The 16,398-nt window shown below is 52.9% G+C and overlaps 1 protein-coding gene across 2 annotated transcripts; it reads right to left on the reverse strand.

Moving 5' to 3' along the window:
• Positions 1 to 727: 727 nt before the first annotated feature.
• Positions 728 to 15,382, reverse strand: MTCH1 (mitochondrial carrier 1). Of its 2 annotated transcripts, none has more exons than XM_080938408.1 (12): positions 15,047 to 15,382; positions 10,829 to 10,913; positions 8,555 to 8,661; positions 8,201 to 8,278; positions 7,850 to 7,907; positions 7,642 to 7,693; positions 6,629 to 6,688; positions 4,564 to 4,657; positions 2,567 to 2,614; positions 2,412 to 2,479; positions 2,146 to 2,221; positions 728 to 1,430 (listed from the first exon to the last, which is right to left on the reverse strand). In XM_080938408.1, the coding sequence occupies exons 1-12, from the start codon at positions 15,365 to 15,367 to the stop codon at positions 1,359 to 1,361; spliced, it is 1,119 nt and encodes a 372-aa protein (XP_080794534.1). In that variant the 5' UTR covers positions 15,368 to 15,382; the 3' UTR covers positions 728 to 1,358. The 2 variants fall into 2 exon arrangements, with proteins under 2 accessions (XP_080794534.1, XP_080794533.1); XM_080938407.1 differs by having other exon boundaries at positions 4,513 to 4,657.
• Between the last annotated feature and the right edge of the window lie 1,016 nt (positions 15,383 to 16,398).

A 16,398-nucleotide genomic window follows, 5' to 3' on the forward strand; every position in this document is an offset into this window, starting at 1 on the left:
TTCATTAATGCAGCTGCCTTTGCCCTTTAGATTTGTGAAGCCCCTCATTACATATTGCATCCTTATTTTTTACATAGAGAAATTATACATTTTAATATGTTTTTGGAGTTCTTTTCCACAGCCTAGAGGGCTGTCCTGAAGGTCCCAGTGTTCACCATTTGGCTGACACATTAGCCACACATTTGCTTCCTGACTCATGCTGTTTCTGATTATTATGGATTATTAGGGAGGACATTCCTTAAAGAAGGACCGTAAATATGTATATTATTATACAAAAAGCCTTATGCTCATGGTGGCTACTGACACTCTCGGAGGCCCACATCGGCTGGTCCTTTCCCAGGGGCAGGGACCATGTTATTCTGTCCCCACCAAATCCTAGCAACTATGTCTGTCAGGTCGGACATACGCCAGTCAGAAGATGGCTGGCCACTTCACTTCTGCTGCACCAAAGGCTCTGAAGGCTTGAACACAGCCCTCTTCAAAAGGTGCGAAGGTGCCACTCGGCAGCTTAGGTGGGACTCCGAAATAACTGTCATTACCATGGCAGAAGGTCCAAGTGCCGTGTGCCGCGCTCTATGAAATGGAACTTAGGCTCAACCCCAAGGACAAAGGACTCAACCATGTCACACCCAGGCTGGCCACCCACAAGACCTAAGACACCAGCACGGGGTCTGGTGAAACTCACACAATAAATAAAGAAAGAAATAAAAAGAGGTTCCCACAAAAGTCCAAATCACCACCAATACATTTATTCAAGGAGATGTGTCTATCTTACCACGAGGGGAGGACTAGATGTCGGCCTATGTAATCTGTGCACAATCACACACAGCACAGGTGACGGAACCCTCACACCTGGTGTCACTGTTACAGACAAGAGGATGAGGGGGAATATTCTGAGGAGTCACATGATTTCCTAATCAGGAGAAGGCACCACCCTTGTATCAGAAAAGTAGTGTTGAGAACAGAAACACAGCGCCAGCCTCCCGGCACAGGCCCAGGCATGATGGTGCCCTATTTACAAAGCAGGAGGGGGTGCTTCCGGCTGAGTGGCTGGATGAGCTGGGCTGGAGGTGGAGGGAAGCCCTGCCAGTGACCTTTGCCTCCACAGCCTTCCTCTGCCCATGTACAAGATGGACTCAAATACCTCTGGGCAGGAAGGGAATGCCACCCCAACACTGCTGCCCCAGGCTTCCCCAGGTCCCAGGAAACCCACCTCCACCAGCCCACATTTGGACAGATGTATTGTGAATATGGACATGAAGCCAGGCTGTGCTGGAGCCATCCTCAGGCATCTGAGATGATAGGTCCTCACCAGGGGTAGGCCAAGACCCCATAAATGTTTGGTCGGGAGACTTAGGTTACTCCATGGCAAAGCAGGACCCTGATGACACCCGGCGGAAAAGCAGGCTGGAGCCACGGAAGAGCTGGCCCTGGTCGGAAAGAGTGGCAGTCAGTGGTGCTGGAGGGAACTTGACCTTGTAGTTCTATGAGGGTGGGATGTGCGTGTGAGGGCTCTCGTGTGGATTATGGGGATTATGGAGATCGAACTTAGGTTGTTGCTCCTGTACAAGCACTCTTACCCACTGAGCCACCCCACTCTCCACCTAAAGGCCACTCAGCCAGTACCTCATTTGACAGATGGCAAACTACGACCATGAAAAGGCAAGCACTCGCCCCTAGCCATGAACCTGGTCCCTGACTACTGCCTTCTGCCCCCTACCCTGAGCTACGGCCAGCAGGAGGCTTCAGTATAAAGCCACAGAGCCATGGCTGCTCTGCCAGGCTCGCACCAGACCCAGATGAATCCTGAGGATCCCCTAGGGCCGGAAGGGTTCTATGGAGGAGTTTGGCTGAGCACATCCCAGCCACCCTTCGTACTGGAGGAGTGAGCTCTTGGGCTCTGTCGCCTACTGCCTCCAATGCAGTCTAACCTTTTTGTTTAATTCCACTCGGTTGCCCAGGCCCCAAGCTTCAGCCTCATCTGACTTTCTCCCTTCAGCAGAAGCCAGGGCTAACCAGGACCTGTTTAGTACTACTGCAGCTTCTCCGAAAGGTGCTGCCCATCTACCCTGTCCCAAGTCCGGTCCTCCAGGCTTCTCCTCCTGCCCCCGAGCAGCCAAGAGCCCCCGGCTCAGCCATGCCCACCTGCACACTCAGGTACTTCCAGCAGTGGATCCAGGACTTGAACACAGGGGAATATGGAGGGAGTCCAGCCTGCAGCCTGTGGAGAACACGGGGCTTCACACACGTCATCAACAAGGACCAGAGAATGTAGAGGAGCTGCGCCCTATGTCCATCCCAACACCATGCTAACCCCATTGGAAATAATTATGTGTAGGAGGGGCCAGAAGGGCTCATCTGGATGTCCCAGCAGCCTTGGTAGGAGGCCAGGTGGAAGGGCACACACTTACCCACAGTTGTTCACTGCCATGAGATCTCCAACGAGCAGGAAGGGGTAGGTCAGCATGCTCACTGCAATCTGAAGAGCACACGGGCTTCAGTACCAGCAGGCCACTCACCAGGCCCACACAGGCCGTGGCCCTTAAGGGCAGTAGGCAGAACTTACCCCCATCACAAACTTGGTATAGCTCCGGATGGCCAGGGCCTGGCTAAACTGTAGGGCAGAGAGGAAGCAGGATTTACCACAGGGACGTCGGGGCTGACTGCAGTTCTTCCCTCGCCTCATCTCACCCCCACACCCCCATTTCCAGGACAGTTCCCCCTGTGACCAGGCTGAAGGGGCCTATAAGGATTCTAAGGAAGCAGGCTTATTCACCACTGGATGTGGTGACCCACAGGCCCCAGAGCTCCCGCTGTGGCCCACATCTGCTTCATAGCAGCCCCCACTCCACACAGTTACGCCTGGTGAGGGATTCCCAGTGAAGGGATAAGTTCCATCCAGCACCCTGGACAGAGCGTGGTTCCTCTGGGCTATTGCCACCCCATCTCGCCAAGCCTCCAATGCCTATTCCCTTTTTTAAAAAAAAGATTTATTTATTTTATTTATGTGAGTACGCTGTAACTGTCTTCAGACACACCAGAAAAGGGCATCAGATCTCATTACAGATAGTTGTGAGCCACCATGTGGTTGCTGGGATTTGAACTCAGGACCTCTGGAAGAGCAGTCAGTGCTCTAACCACTGAGCCATCTGTCCAGCCCCCAATACCTACTCCTAAAGCTTGACTTTCCCCAGAAAACAGCTCTCCCTAGGAAAGGTGATGCCTGGCCCTTGGAGTCTTCTCAAGTGCTCATTCACTACAGGACGTCCCAGATCCTTTACAGACAATATGCCTGCTGGCCCTGCATGTCTGGCATTCTTTTAGCCTGAAAGTTCGTAAAGGACACGCCTTCCATGCCAGAGCTGACTGCTCGGAAAGGTATGGAAGCAGCCTGGACAGGGCTGTACTCCCTGACTCAGAGAGCCACTCAAGGGCCTTGTTGCGGGACACAGCAATCTGTCCCAGCCTTGCTCATAATGCAACCAGCGCCTGCCCACCCACCCACAGGCCCGAGTGACCACAGTGCCTGCCTGCCCACCCACAGGCCCGAGTGACCACAGTGCCTGCCCGCCCACCCACAGGCCCGAGTGACCACAGTGCCTGCCCGCCCACCCACAGGCCCGAGTGACCACAGTGCCTGCCCGCCCACCCACAGGCCCGAGTGACCACAGTGCCTGCCCACCCACCCACAGGCCCGAGTGACCACAGTGCCTGCCCGCCCACCCAGCAACCCAGTGTACCCTGAGGTAGGGTAGAGCTGCATGCACGTGACATCACTGGAAATGAGGGTGCATATCCACAGACCCACTTTAATTTGTAGGCACCAAAAGGGCTGTGAAGAGCGGCCCACCCAGGTGACAGGGCCACTAGTCTCCTCACATCTCCTCCCCTGGGACTGCTATCCTGAGCCAATAGATACCCCATGGACCATGAATGACTGCTTCCCTATCCCTCCAGTCTGGCCATTCCTGGTGTCAGGATGACTGGCTCCCAGGAACACTAACACATTGAAGGTCCCCGATCCTTATCTTGGTTGAGCAGAACCCATCAACCCATCGGTGAGGTCTGCAAACTTCAGCAGCCAACGCAGGCTGGACAGGATGGTACCAGCCTGGCCCAGGATGCTACATCTGTGCCGCTCTTACCAAGCAAGGCTGACATGTCATGGAAAGGCAGGTAGATGGTTTGGCTTTTGAGAACAGAGTCTCCATATATAACCTTGACTCCATAATCCTCCTGCCTCTGCCTCCCAACTGCTGGGATTAAAGGCATGCACCACCACCTCTACCTGGTTCTCAGTGGATTTTAAAAGCACGAACCATGAAGGTTGAAGGACTGTGGGTATTCGCTATCCTCGCTCATTTACTGAAAAGTTTCGGATAAACTGCGCCCAACTTAATACTGCAGGGGTCTCCTCTCACTCCCAGGACAAGAAAATCCCAAAGTCCCAGCCTGTCCCAGCCCCTGGGCACCAGCACACAGAAAGAAAGGCGAGCCCTTGCTCCAACCAACCTGGGAACCTGGATTCTGGTCGTTTCCCAGCCCCCCTGGGGTGTCACTCACGCTGTCGTCCACCAAGTAGGCATTGATGAAGTGGGCCAGCAGGTTACAGCCCCACAAGAAAACCACATCGCCCAGGAGGTGAGGGATTAAGCCGCTAAAAAATAAGGTAAGCAGAGATGAGCAGGGAGGAGACCTGGAGGTGGGCAGGCTGCACCCAGCTAACACCTGCAGCACCTGAGGCCCAGCCTTTTGGCAGAGCCTACAGGGAGACTCATAGCCGCTCTGCTCAGGTGCCTGTCCTCCTCCCACAGAGGTCTCGAGTGTCACAACTAGTTAATGGTATCACAATGTGAAAGCAACCACACCAGGCAAATACAGATCACAAGAGAGTGTCTGTGTTGGGTGGCCACTCCAGACACTTCTCAGTGAGCTGGGAATTAATGTCTCTGTTCTGCATCCTGGAACGTTCCACCTGCAATGTGCCATGCAAGTGCTTCCTACGCAACACTCAAGTGTTTGCAAGGACTGCTACCCTGCACAGTGACCGCCTGGAGGGCAAACGACTCTCCAAATCAGGATCAGAAGGTTCCCTGTGACAGTGGCCAGAGAGATGGCCCAGCAGTTCAGAGCACTTCCTTTTGCAAGGGACCTGGCTCAGCTCTAGTTCCAGGGACTAAGGCTTCCCTTGGCCTCCATGGCTCCTGTGTGTGTGTGGTGTGCATAAAAGCAACAGATACATAAATCTTTGTATTTTTCTTAATCTTATAAATGAAGGTCCAAGAAAGTGTTAAGTAACACACCTGTGTTCAGAGGACGGTCAACAAACGTTCCAAAGGATGCATGTCCTTCCCCAGTGGGTGCTTTCTGAGCCTATAAACTACTCATCCATACTCCAAAAGTAAGTATGCACTGGGTGTGACCTCAGTCACGAAGCTGCCCGGTGCTGGGTGGTGTGTGTCAAGGTCTGATGTACCTGGCACCTGAATCCACGTTTTTACACGTGGATGTGCAGAGACAGGTTTCTCAACCTCTGTGGCCATTTGCAGCTGAGCAACACCTAACCATCCTCCGTGCCAAGCTCTGAAATCTAAGAGACACCCCTGGACATCACCAATGACACCAGGGGTCAGTATCACCTCTACTGAGAGACACAATCTGCCTGTCTCTATTCCGAGTCATTTCCTGACTAAAAACACACCAAAATGCCATCTGACAAGCCAGGAAAATCACAGTTCAAGAGATGCTGTCCGGCATGCTGTGTGCTTGATCTTCAAATGACAGAAACAAAAGCCATACTTGTCGGCCTGGCTTCTCGGTCATCTGAAGCTCATTCCTCCTGTGTTATTCTTTATGATCTGAGCTTTCTTGTGGGTAAAGCTGGGCTCAAGGCCAAGAGTGTTGGGTCTGTGGCCCTTGGGAGGTCACGTGCCCAGAGACACAGGTCTCTGAGCCCCTGCTAATGGCTGACCTGTGGAAACACAGACCCAATGGGGTCTGACTTTCTGACTTGGCAAGAGAAGACAGAAACATAGGTTTCTGTGCAAATTATCTTGAGCATTCAATGTCCGGTAATTGTTAGAACAGAGCCCACTCGCTGAAAGCAGCAGGTAAATTGCCTGCACCCAATTCTTCGTCCAAGTCCCAGCTTGATAGTCAGTCACCTTTGGCAACGGCACCAAGGACTACACAGTGCTTCGGCTTCTGAAGACCGGCTCTGTATCCCTGGCAACCCCAGAGCCCAGAGGGGGCCTGGCAGGGGCTGTCTAGCTCATTTCCTCAGCATGAGATTGTGTGTGTGTGTGTGTGTGTGTGTGTGTGTGTGTGTGTGTGTGTCTGTCTGTCTGTCTGTCTGTCTGTCTATTGCTGGGTATAAAGCCCAGGCTCTTGTTATGCAAAGCACATGACCCACCATGCTACAGCCCTTGCCTAGGCCCACTTTCATTTAAGCTGGGACTTGAAAGGGCAGGGTCCCCAATATGCTACAAAGTACAAAAACACAGCTGCTACCTGCTCACCCTGGGGCATGCTGTGCGGTTAGTCCAGGCAGCAGCTGTGACCCAAGGGGCTGAGAACAGACCTGTTAGTGGAGCCACGTGTGGCTGTTACAGGGAATAAACTCACGTACACAAAGAATCCCAGCAGCCCCTCCTCCTTGAAAATCTTCCCGATAGAGCTCAGCACGCCACTAGGGAGGCAAGATGGAGACAAGGTCACCCTGCAGAAGGCCACCATTCAGCCTTACTCAGACTAGCAGGTGCTAATCAGGATGGGAAGTCTATTACCAAGAAGACCCCACAGGGAGGAGAAAAAAAGGCTTTTGGGGTGGGGTGACTTCACACCACTCATAGAGACTGGGACATAACAATCCCTGATCTAGGACCTAGGTTTCCCATGCCTGCACCTCATGCGCGTCTCTCATGAGCCAAACAAGCTCCCAGCAGAGGACCTGAGGCCAAAGAGAACAGGAAGAGGAGGACAGAAGGGAGCTCCTGCACAGGGCAGCAGAGGACCTTGGATTAACCCGGAAGAAAAGACTCTCCAGCCCTCCCACCCAGCAAGCCTGGGGTCTGGAGTCCTACAGTGCAGCCTTCTGGAGTTGAAGGGGGCGGGCTGCGGCTTCCTGGCTCTGTGACCTGGAAACAGCAGCTGGCCCACAGAGGAGCTGTACTGCCCAGGTGGAAGCGCCAGGCACATAAGCTTGTCCAGCTAGAGCTGGTCCTGGGCTCCAACCCCCGCCACATCCTGTGTTGTTTTCACGACGGCAGCCTGACCCACTGGGGTTTCAGCCAAGCTGTCCCCTCCGGCCATTTACCAACCTCCTATTTCAGTCTGGGGAATCAAACAGTTCTGCAGAAAACAACCAAAGCCAGGAAATAGCAGAGGAAGAGGCTGTGTGCATGGGTCACAGGCTCCGGGATGAGCTGAGCTCTGGGTGTGCGAGGAGTGGGCAGCCTCTCAGTGGAGGAGAGGAACAGAGGGATGACAGAGAAACCTAGCTGTCCAGAGGTAACCCCAGCAGCATAGGGTATTAAGGCTCCTTTAGAGAATTAAGTGAGGGAGGGGCAAAAGAAAGCCCAGGCATGAGGTAGCAATGATACTACTCCTAGTGAGAGAGACAGACACCCAGAAGTCACCTACCTGTACTTGGCCTCACGTCCCACAAACTGCACCATGCAGCGCATTGAGATCACTGTGGGGAGAGAAGCTGTGTGTGACCCACAGGGCCAATGGCTCAGCACCCTACCTCTGTGATGGCCCCTGTGCCACACAGGAAAGGACAGGAGGACCTCAGACCCTACAGCCATAGCATTGTCTGACTGAGAAGGGCATGGGCTAGTCTTCTTACCGTGTAAGGGATGAGCCAGCATGCGTGATACACACTGCATCATCATCTCATAGGAGGTCTGCAAGAGAGGGGGGTGGGGATGCCATCAAACCTGGGATCCATGGGGAGTTAGAAGCCTATATAGGGAAAGCCAGATTCACCCTCAGGCCTCAGGTCTGCCAAAGATGCTGCCCACCCCTCCTTAATCCCTCCCTCAGATATGAGGCCATCCCAGGCCAGAGCAGCTAAAGAGGTATGTTGTAGGGAAGGAAGTCCCTCGATGTCTCTAACTAAGAGTCTTCCCACCTAGGCAAGCATAAGGACCCGGCCGACTGGGGATGAGAGCTCTTCTCTCTGGCCCCTGACACCCACCTCCTTCACAACTTTCCTCAGTGAAGTCTTCATGTCATCCTTGTTGGAAACCTGCTCGATTTCATCTGGAGGGAAAACCTGACCACAAACGCACTGTAAGACTCAGATGCACGCCTAAGCGGCACTGGGCACTGTGCCCATTGTGTGGGCTGTCGTAAGTACCAGGCTTGGGACACTGAGTGGAAAAGCCAGAATCACAGCTGCCACAGCTGTGGGTGACAGGGAGGCCTCCCATGCACAAACCTAGGGGCCATGTCTTGGGGTCTGCACAGGAGGTGGGACCATAGCTGGCAGGCTGTACCTGGTAGTGATTGGAGACGGGGGGTGGGGGTGGGACCCTGGCCAACTGCTCACCTTTTTCATACTGCCCCGGGTCACAGTTGACAAGGCGTTGGACATCAGGCGGGGGCTCAGGCCCCGGAACAGCCCTATCTTCCCATCCACCTGCACAATGTACTTGGCTGTAAGAAGGCGGGGGAAGGGGGCAGTGTCACACCCAGCCCAGGACACCCACTGCCGGACCACACACCCAGACCAGTGGTTTTCCAATCACGGCTGAGGGATTGTGTCCAGGGCCTCACACGGGCCAGTTCTGATCCTGAGTGTCATCTGACCTGTCTCTTTTGATAAAACGTTCCAACGTTCTTCTGACAGATAAGCTCACTGGACTGCTTGCTTGCTTTTCCTTAGCTTTGAAAACTACTTGGCAAACTCAACTGTTGTTTCTCAACTCGGCAGCTGGAATGCTGTAATCCAAAACCAATTTCAGCTGCTTGTAAAGTGTTTTTCTTGGGGTGGGGCACCCACAGGCAGGGATGACCTTCCCCACCTTAGGGAGGGGGACAGAAATGGGATGGGAAGGCAGACATGAGAAGGTCTACAGGGCAGGCATGCTGCAGCCGGGACATCCCAGTCCCTGTCACCGTGCAGTGCTATACCTACGATGTCCCTGGCAGCAGCTGGTTCCTGCTAATAAGGGACAAACAGAAACAGAGTGGCACCAGGAGAGCCTCTTTACATTCACTCCCTGCTTTAAATTAACCCAGGCTCAAGAAGGTGATATGATTCTCTCTAATCCCTGGAAGCCAGAACAGCACTCCCTGAATGTGATCTGCTTCCAGACCTGTGACATCAGCTCTCTAGCACCGCACACAGGAAGTGACGAGCACGTGTGCCCTTTTCTCCTCTGCAGCAGATCTGCCAGCGTGACTCGGCGTCACACTCTGTGAGAGCTTACAGGGACAGGACTGCACACCTGTTACCTGTACCACAGCTTCCTAAGAAGGGAGAGGGTAGGGAAGAAAGGACTGAGGAAGGTCATGAGGGGCCTGAGGGCTGAGGGCTGGGCAAGGACTGGGGGCAAGGCTGCCCTACTCAAGTCTGCAGGGCAGGCTCAGGCAGAGCCTCTGTGTGGCTCCCACAGAACCAGCTCCGGGGTTTTCCTACTCCTCCTATGAGCTGTCAAGTAAAAGGAGACAGGACTGTTCAGAGGCCCTCTCAGGAGCTGCCCCTGTCCCACTGCTCCAGGGCCTATCTGTAGAGCCTGCAACTCCTCTGAACACCGCCCCCCAGGATTCCAGCCTTACACCACAGAATCTCCACAGCTGTGGGGCTCTCTACTGCCATGCAGGGGAGGAGGACACACTGGACCAGACAGTTCTCTAGACGGCGAGACAGCCAGGCACTTCCCGAGCAGCCAGTGTCCAGAAGCGCCCAGCAGACATCTGCTCTTGATATCTGATCTGAAACATTTATAAAACCTGGGTGGAGGCACCTCAGAACCTGGTTCACTCTTGCACGAGGCCCTCTGATGATGTCAGGATGGTCCCATGTGGACAGGTATGACTTCAGACATGAGTCCTTTCTACTGGTGCCACTGTAGGCAGATCTGAGGAAGCCAGGTTGCCACAGGCCTGGGTTCATTATCTTTGTGTACAATGGTGGGTGGGGGTGGTCTACGTATATGATTTCTCTCTTCCCCTACACCAACAGTCTTAAACAAAAACATATTTCCCCACAGAATGACCCATTCTGCCTGGCTCTAGAGTACACTCGGAACCAAAGGCAAATTGGAAAAAGAACCTGACCTGTGGTTCTGCCAACAGTGAGTGTGTGGAGCAGAGAAGGTGGCTGGCTCAGAGGTCAAGCACCAGGTTATGCAGCAAGGAGACTCCCAGAAAATATTCTAGACTAGCCAAATGAGTGGGGGAACAGAAGAGTGTGTCCCTAAGGGGACTCAGACAGCAAACTTGGAAAGACACTTGAAGGAACAGGGAGTCGTGGCCAAAGAGACCCTTCCATGCCCTAGCTAGCTGTCATCCACAGGCCTGGGGGACCACAGCCAAGGCAGATAGGTTGGGTTCTGTTCAGAGACCTCCCCACAGGGAATCAATAAGGAACCTGAGCAGTCTGTGTACCTTTCTCTACACACAGCTCAGTGGGGCTGCAGCAGGCAAGTAACTGCCGAACAACCTCGCATATCGACAGAATCTATGCCTCTCACAGGCCCCCCCCCCGCACCCCTGCTGCCTCGGACCACTCTCAGGTACACCCCTTAGAGCTGGCACTGGCTCCTGGTGCCAGAATGCACAGCAAGTTCCCAGGCACAACTAGACCTGTGGCACTCACCATAGGTGAAGAAGCTTGGTAGGTAGAGGACCTTCCTCCCCAGCACATTGGTCCCAAGGGTGGGGGGCATCGGTTCATGACCCACCTTCAGAATCAAGAGACAAAAGGAAGGGTCACTGTAAGGCACAGCTTCGAGGCTCCAACTCCTACATGACTGTTCCCATTTCTCCGTGAATATCAACTGGTGTCCCTTTATCAATGCCTAGCCCTTGGTTCTACTCTGGCCCCAATCTAAATCACAAACCCTCCACAACCTCAAGGCTAGATAGCGTTGGTGCACAAACTCCCGTTTTTTTTTTTTTATTATCGAAGAGCCTTTTACTACATTTTATACATTTGTCCATTATTGAGTGCATAATGGGAAGGGACTAGAACGCAGTGCATGATGGGAAGGAAGAGAATAAGGTGTATAGTCAAGGGACAACTTTGTCAAGCTGATTCTCTCCTTCTACCCTTCGGTGGGTACCAGGGATAGAACTCGGGTTGCTTTATACATTTCTCCTCCCTGTGTGTTTGTATATGGGTTCCTGCATCCATGGAGTGTGTATGGAGATCGGAGGGCAGCTTGCATAAGCTGGTGTTCTCCTTCCACTATGTAGGTCCTTTGGATTCAATTCAGGTCCTCATGTGTCTCTGGAAACAATCAGCTTTACTGATTAAGTCATCTCGTTGGCCCGGAAACACATTTTTTTTTCTGAACACCAATTTTTGTGTACGTGTGTTGTGGCATGCATGTGGAAGTCAGAGGACAATTTGTTCTCATTCCATCCTGTAGGTTCTGGAGATTTAACTCACCTGTCCTTTTTTTTTTTTTTTTTTTTAGGATTTATTTGTTTATTTAATGTATATGAGTACATTGTAGCTGTCTTCTGACACACCAGAAGAGGACATTGAATCCCCATTACAGATGGTTGTGAGTCAGCATGTGATTGCTCAGAACCTCTGGAAGAGCAGTCAGTGCTCTTAACCACTAAGCCATCTTTCCAGCTCCGAACTCGCATCTTCACCAGCTGAGTCAATTGCTGACCCGAAGCACTCACTTTCATGTTTTCCTCTCCGTTCTCCTCGGAACAAATCTGCTAATTCTTATCTTCAGGACAAAACTATTCCAACCTGTGTCCCAACACACTGACAAACAGTGGCCTGGGGTCTCAGCCCTGGGCTTCAGACAGCTCTGCCCTGCCACCTAATTCCTCTAAGCTTACTACAAACACCTCCTCCACCTGTCCCGGCCAGACCCAGGCTTAGCAAGTGTGGCCTTAATGCACCTGTATGGCTGCGTTCTAATCTCAATCGCCCTAAGGCGCTGGGACAAAATGGCCTTCGCTGTAGAGCGCTGCTAGGTTAAGATGAGTACATCCCACAGACAGACAGCTAGAGTCATCCATAGCCATGAGACCCCTGTGGAGGAACTGACTAATCAGTGAAAAGCTCTGTTCCCAGTAGGAGGTGAGGGTACAGAACAGAGCCTAAGTAGAATGAGGAAAACTCCCTTGGGCCTTCAGCACAAGGACCAGAGCAGCACCTGCTGGATATAGCAGAGGACGAGGCCCACAGGTTAGGAAGCCTGGCTTGTCAGCTGCGCTGGGCCCTTTGCTGGCTGATGCTTTTTCTTCGCCTTCCTTAGGAAGGTGTTTCATTGAAGTTCACAGTATTTCAGTGGATCTGGCTCTGAGACATCTGAAGATGGCTGATTGTTAATGTCTTAATTATCTATTCATTTTATGAATGTGAGTACGCTGTCGCTGTCTTCACACCCACCAGAAGAGGGCATCGGGTCCCTTTACAGATGGTTGTGAGCTATTTTGGGTTGCTGGAAATTGAACTCAGCACCTCTGGAAGAGCAGTCAGTGTTCTTAACCACTGAGCCATCTCTCCAACCCAAATGTCTTAATTCTTAATAAATAAGAATTATTGTGTATGCTGTGAGGTGGAAAGACAGCTCTGGAGACTGGTTTCCTCTGGCCACCTTCTCTGTGAGTTCCAGGGATGGGACTCTTATACTCAGACTGAAGTGACAAGTGGCCAGCATGCTGCTAACCCATCTCACAGACCCTGACTGTAAATTTTAAAACTCTTTTATTTGTGTGGTCTTTTAAAAAAAAAAAAATGTAGCTCACAATGGCTTATCCAGAAAAGAGTTGGGTGACCCAGGCAAAGAGCTTTCCTTTCCAGAGTTGTTCTAGGTCAGAAGTTACCTTCAGCTTCTTTAAGTAGTGGGTGGTCCTTCCTTTGTGCTCAAACTTCAAGCCTCAAGCCCCAAGCTCCTGCTACCATGCTGCCCCCCCTAGTCATATCAGTACAGTTCCAAAGTGACCCTGAAACCGGTCCCCTCACGGCTCCCAAATCTGTCTGAGTTTATTGTCTTATGTCCGAGAGCCACCGGTCAAGTTCAACTTGATTTGTTCCCTCCTTATGCTTGCCCAGATGTGTTTCTGACTGTCCAGACCACAGCCAACACTGTGAACGTGGTACCTAACACCAGCAGAGCCAGCTCACCACCCTCAATACCACCCCACCTCCACCCTAATGCCCACGTGTGTTGATCTAAGGCTCAACACCTAGCGCTGCACACCTGCTCCCTGCAAAACAATCTGTATTATTACTTTTTAATGGTTACCTGTTACTAAGCTATAGTAGTTAAGCTCTCTCCCTCAAGTTGTCACTCCAGCGGAGCTCTCAGGTTTGCATCCACCTGCCATCCAGTTCCCATCATCCTTGGTCTTCCGCTCACTCCCCAAAGACCTTTCACATTATTCTTTTCAAACCCCCTCGATAATGCCACTGTGTTCCCATAGATGAGCCACTTCCCCTGTGCCCTCCCCCACACCACACCCAGAGGCCTGCCACTCCACCTGCCATTCTAAGGTCCAGCATTCAATCCTCACCCATCATTTTCCAGCACCCCTACTGCTCAACTCAGATACCTCCAAAGCACAGGGTCTCTTCTGAGCTGAGGCTTGCTGTGGCTGTAACCCTATGTTGTAAACACACATTCGCCTTACAGCAAGTCGGTGCTGCCCCATCACCTGTCTCCAAATCTCAGGCACGATTTGATGCCCAGTGGCCCTGACGGAATCTTCTTCCTTCTCACATTTCTAGAAAAACTCCAAATTCTTCTATCCCCATTCCTCACACCCCAGGGCTTCCGTGACTCCCTCGTAAGGCCCTCTCATTCCAAACGTATTTCTAATTCTCTCAGCTCTATGACAAGGACAGTGCAATAATCTCACACCCATTTGCCTTAAATCAAACCTCACACTCTTAGCTGGGTCTCCATCTCAACCCCCACCACCCATCCTCCACTCCTTTGGAAAATGCTAGACTAAGTCTTTGATTATCAGTCTGCACCTGAACCAGGCCAATCAAAACTCAAAACTCCCCTCCCACCCAATTCTACCAAATGCACAACACCTCCTCCCCCTTTACCCTTCCCTCATACTCTCTTGGACTGAATTGTTGGCAACAAGCTAAAAAAAAAAAAAAAAAAAACCAAATTAAACAAAACTCAAAAACGTTTAGGTGCCCTTGAATCCTGACATCCCCCTACCTTTGCGCTTTTGACAACCCTTACCTATTGTGTCTATCCCCACTCTCTGCCCATTCGCAACCCACGCAGACACAATTACTTCAATTCCTTCCTTCCTCCCCTAAATGCGTCATCCCGTTTCCCCCTTCCCCCTAAAAGCCGCCTCCTGGCTCCCCTTTCCAGACACAACGCTACCACCGCTCCACCCCCCCCCCCACCCAATGCGGAGGCCCCTCCTCCCACCAAATCTGTCGTCGCCGTCAAATCTACAGGCCCCTTCTTCGGTAAACCGATAGCTTTTCCCAGCTGCATTCTTTCCCTCCGAAATTTTTGGCCCTGGTGCCCACTTCTTTGTCCCTCAAAGCGCTTTTATCCGATCATCTTATAAATCCAGAGCCCCGCTGTCCTCGCTTTCGTACCCAGCCAGCCCTCCTCTCTACCCATTCACCAAAACTTCTCGGCCCTCCCCCAATTCTGTGGCTTCTTCCCGCACGCCAAATCTATTACCCTTCAAGCCCACGGCTTCTATTTACCTCCCATATCTTATCGCCCTTCCCTGCACCCCGAAATCCCACCTCCCAGCACCTCCAAATCGCTTCCTTTCCCACGTCAATCACTCAGGTCTCTCAGCCCCCTCCGTGCACCCCCACACCGCACACCCCATCCTCCCTCGGCGCCCCCCGCCCCACCTGGATCAGCAGCTTCACATAGAGCAGCGGGTGGCTGAGAGCCGTCACGCCCGCGCCCAGCGCCACGAACAGCGCCTCGGTGGTCGGGGCGTTGTCCCCGGAGCCCGGGGCGCCCGCGCCGCCGTCCATCCTGCGGGCCGACGGCTGAGCCGCGGGCCGAGGATGGCGAGGGTGAGCGCGGTGCGCCGGTGGCGGATCCCGAGCGCGGGCCTCGACTCCCGCCGGCGCGCCGCCCCGAGCTCCTGCACCAGCTCCGGCTCCCGCCATCCCCGCGGCGCCGCCGGGAGCCCAAGGCGCCACTTCCGGGTCCGAAGCCCCCATGGCGCCAGGCGTCGAGGTCACTCCCCGTCACGTGGTGATGGCCACGCCCCCATAGCGTCAAGGGGCGGATCCGGGCAGCTCCAGTCGTGCCGAGGGGCGAGGGGGCGTGGCTGGCCTGGAGACTGGTGCTTCCAGCTCGGCCTCCCCCGGGCCAGGAGCCGGTTCTCTGCAGCTCGGGGCCCGCCCCTTTGCGGACCAGTCCAGCCATTGCAGTCTGGCCTACAGGGCGGTCTCTGCGGCCTGCCTCTGCACCCCTCCAGCGCGCTCTCCGGTCCTGAGTAGAAAATCCTCAATATTTGAATAATTCACAGCTGGTGAGGACTGAGAGCACTCCTTGCCTGTACACTGATGAAGGCCGGGTGCTGGGTGCGTTTAATTACCAAATAACTAAGTCTGGGGTAGCTCTAGCCTAGTGCTTGGAGGATAGTGCTCTGCGCCCTGGAGAGCAATTCTTAGAGCCACCTTCCAGGAAGGTGCTTACCCCGAGCAGTGACCTGTTTCCACCTCGGAGCAAGCACCACAGCTCTACCAGTCTTACACTGCCCAATAACAGAGTTTTCCGATAATGGAACATAGAGTCAGGAGGGACCCTGTGCTTGAACTTGTCCTGTTGCTAGTTCGTGAGGAAGGTCTTTGGAATAGTCAGAAGTCTGCATCCTTCCTTGATTGCCCATGAAAAAAAATCTTTAAAACTTTACAGTTTCCTCTCATAGTGGGTTCCGAAACACACACACACACACAAGTCTGTGTGCTTCAATTCTCTGTGTCATCAAACCTCCTACCCTCTTCCAGAAGGACTTTAAATGACTTCCTCTTGCCTGGATCCTGATTTGGCTTCTTTGTAGGATCTTAACGTCAAGTTCATAACAGAGGACTGTACCCAAAGAAGCCCCAGTTTCCAGGGATTCGGGAAGGGCAGGATTGACCTTATGTTCCTGACACTTGCCCACACAAATCCTTTCCATCCGTGGGCTTTTCCTCCATATTTTCCCCCATTGACTTGTTTTTCTGGTATTTGACTGTATTTGTAT

The sequence above is a fragment of the Micromys minutus genome, assembly GCF_963924665.1.
Source record: "Micromys minutus genome assembly, chromosome: 25".
Classification (NCBI taxonomy): domain Eukaryota; kingdom Metazoa; phylum Chordata; class Mammalia; order Rodentia; family Muridae; genus Micromys; species Micromys minutus.

Excerpts from the sequence above, each read along its gene's own strand:
- MTCH1 (XM_080938407.1), bottom strand. The coding sequence starts at position 15,367 with ATGGGGGCTTCGGACCCGGAAGTGGCGCCTTGGGCTCCCGGCGGCGCC. Across the intron at positions 7,694-7,849 it reads GCTGGCTCATCCCTTACACG|TGATCTCAATGCGCTGCATG; the intron begins GTAAGAAGACTA and ends CTCTCCCCACAG. Across the intron at positions 6,689-7,641 it reads GGACGTGAGGCCAAGTACAG|TGGCGTGCTGAGCTCTATCG; the intron begins GTAGGTGACTTC and ends TTGCCTCCCTAG.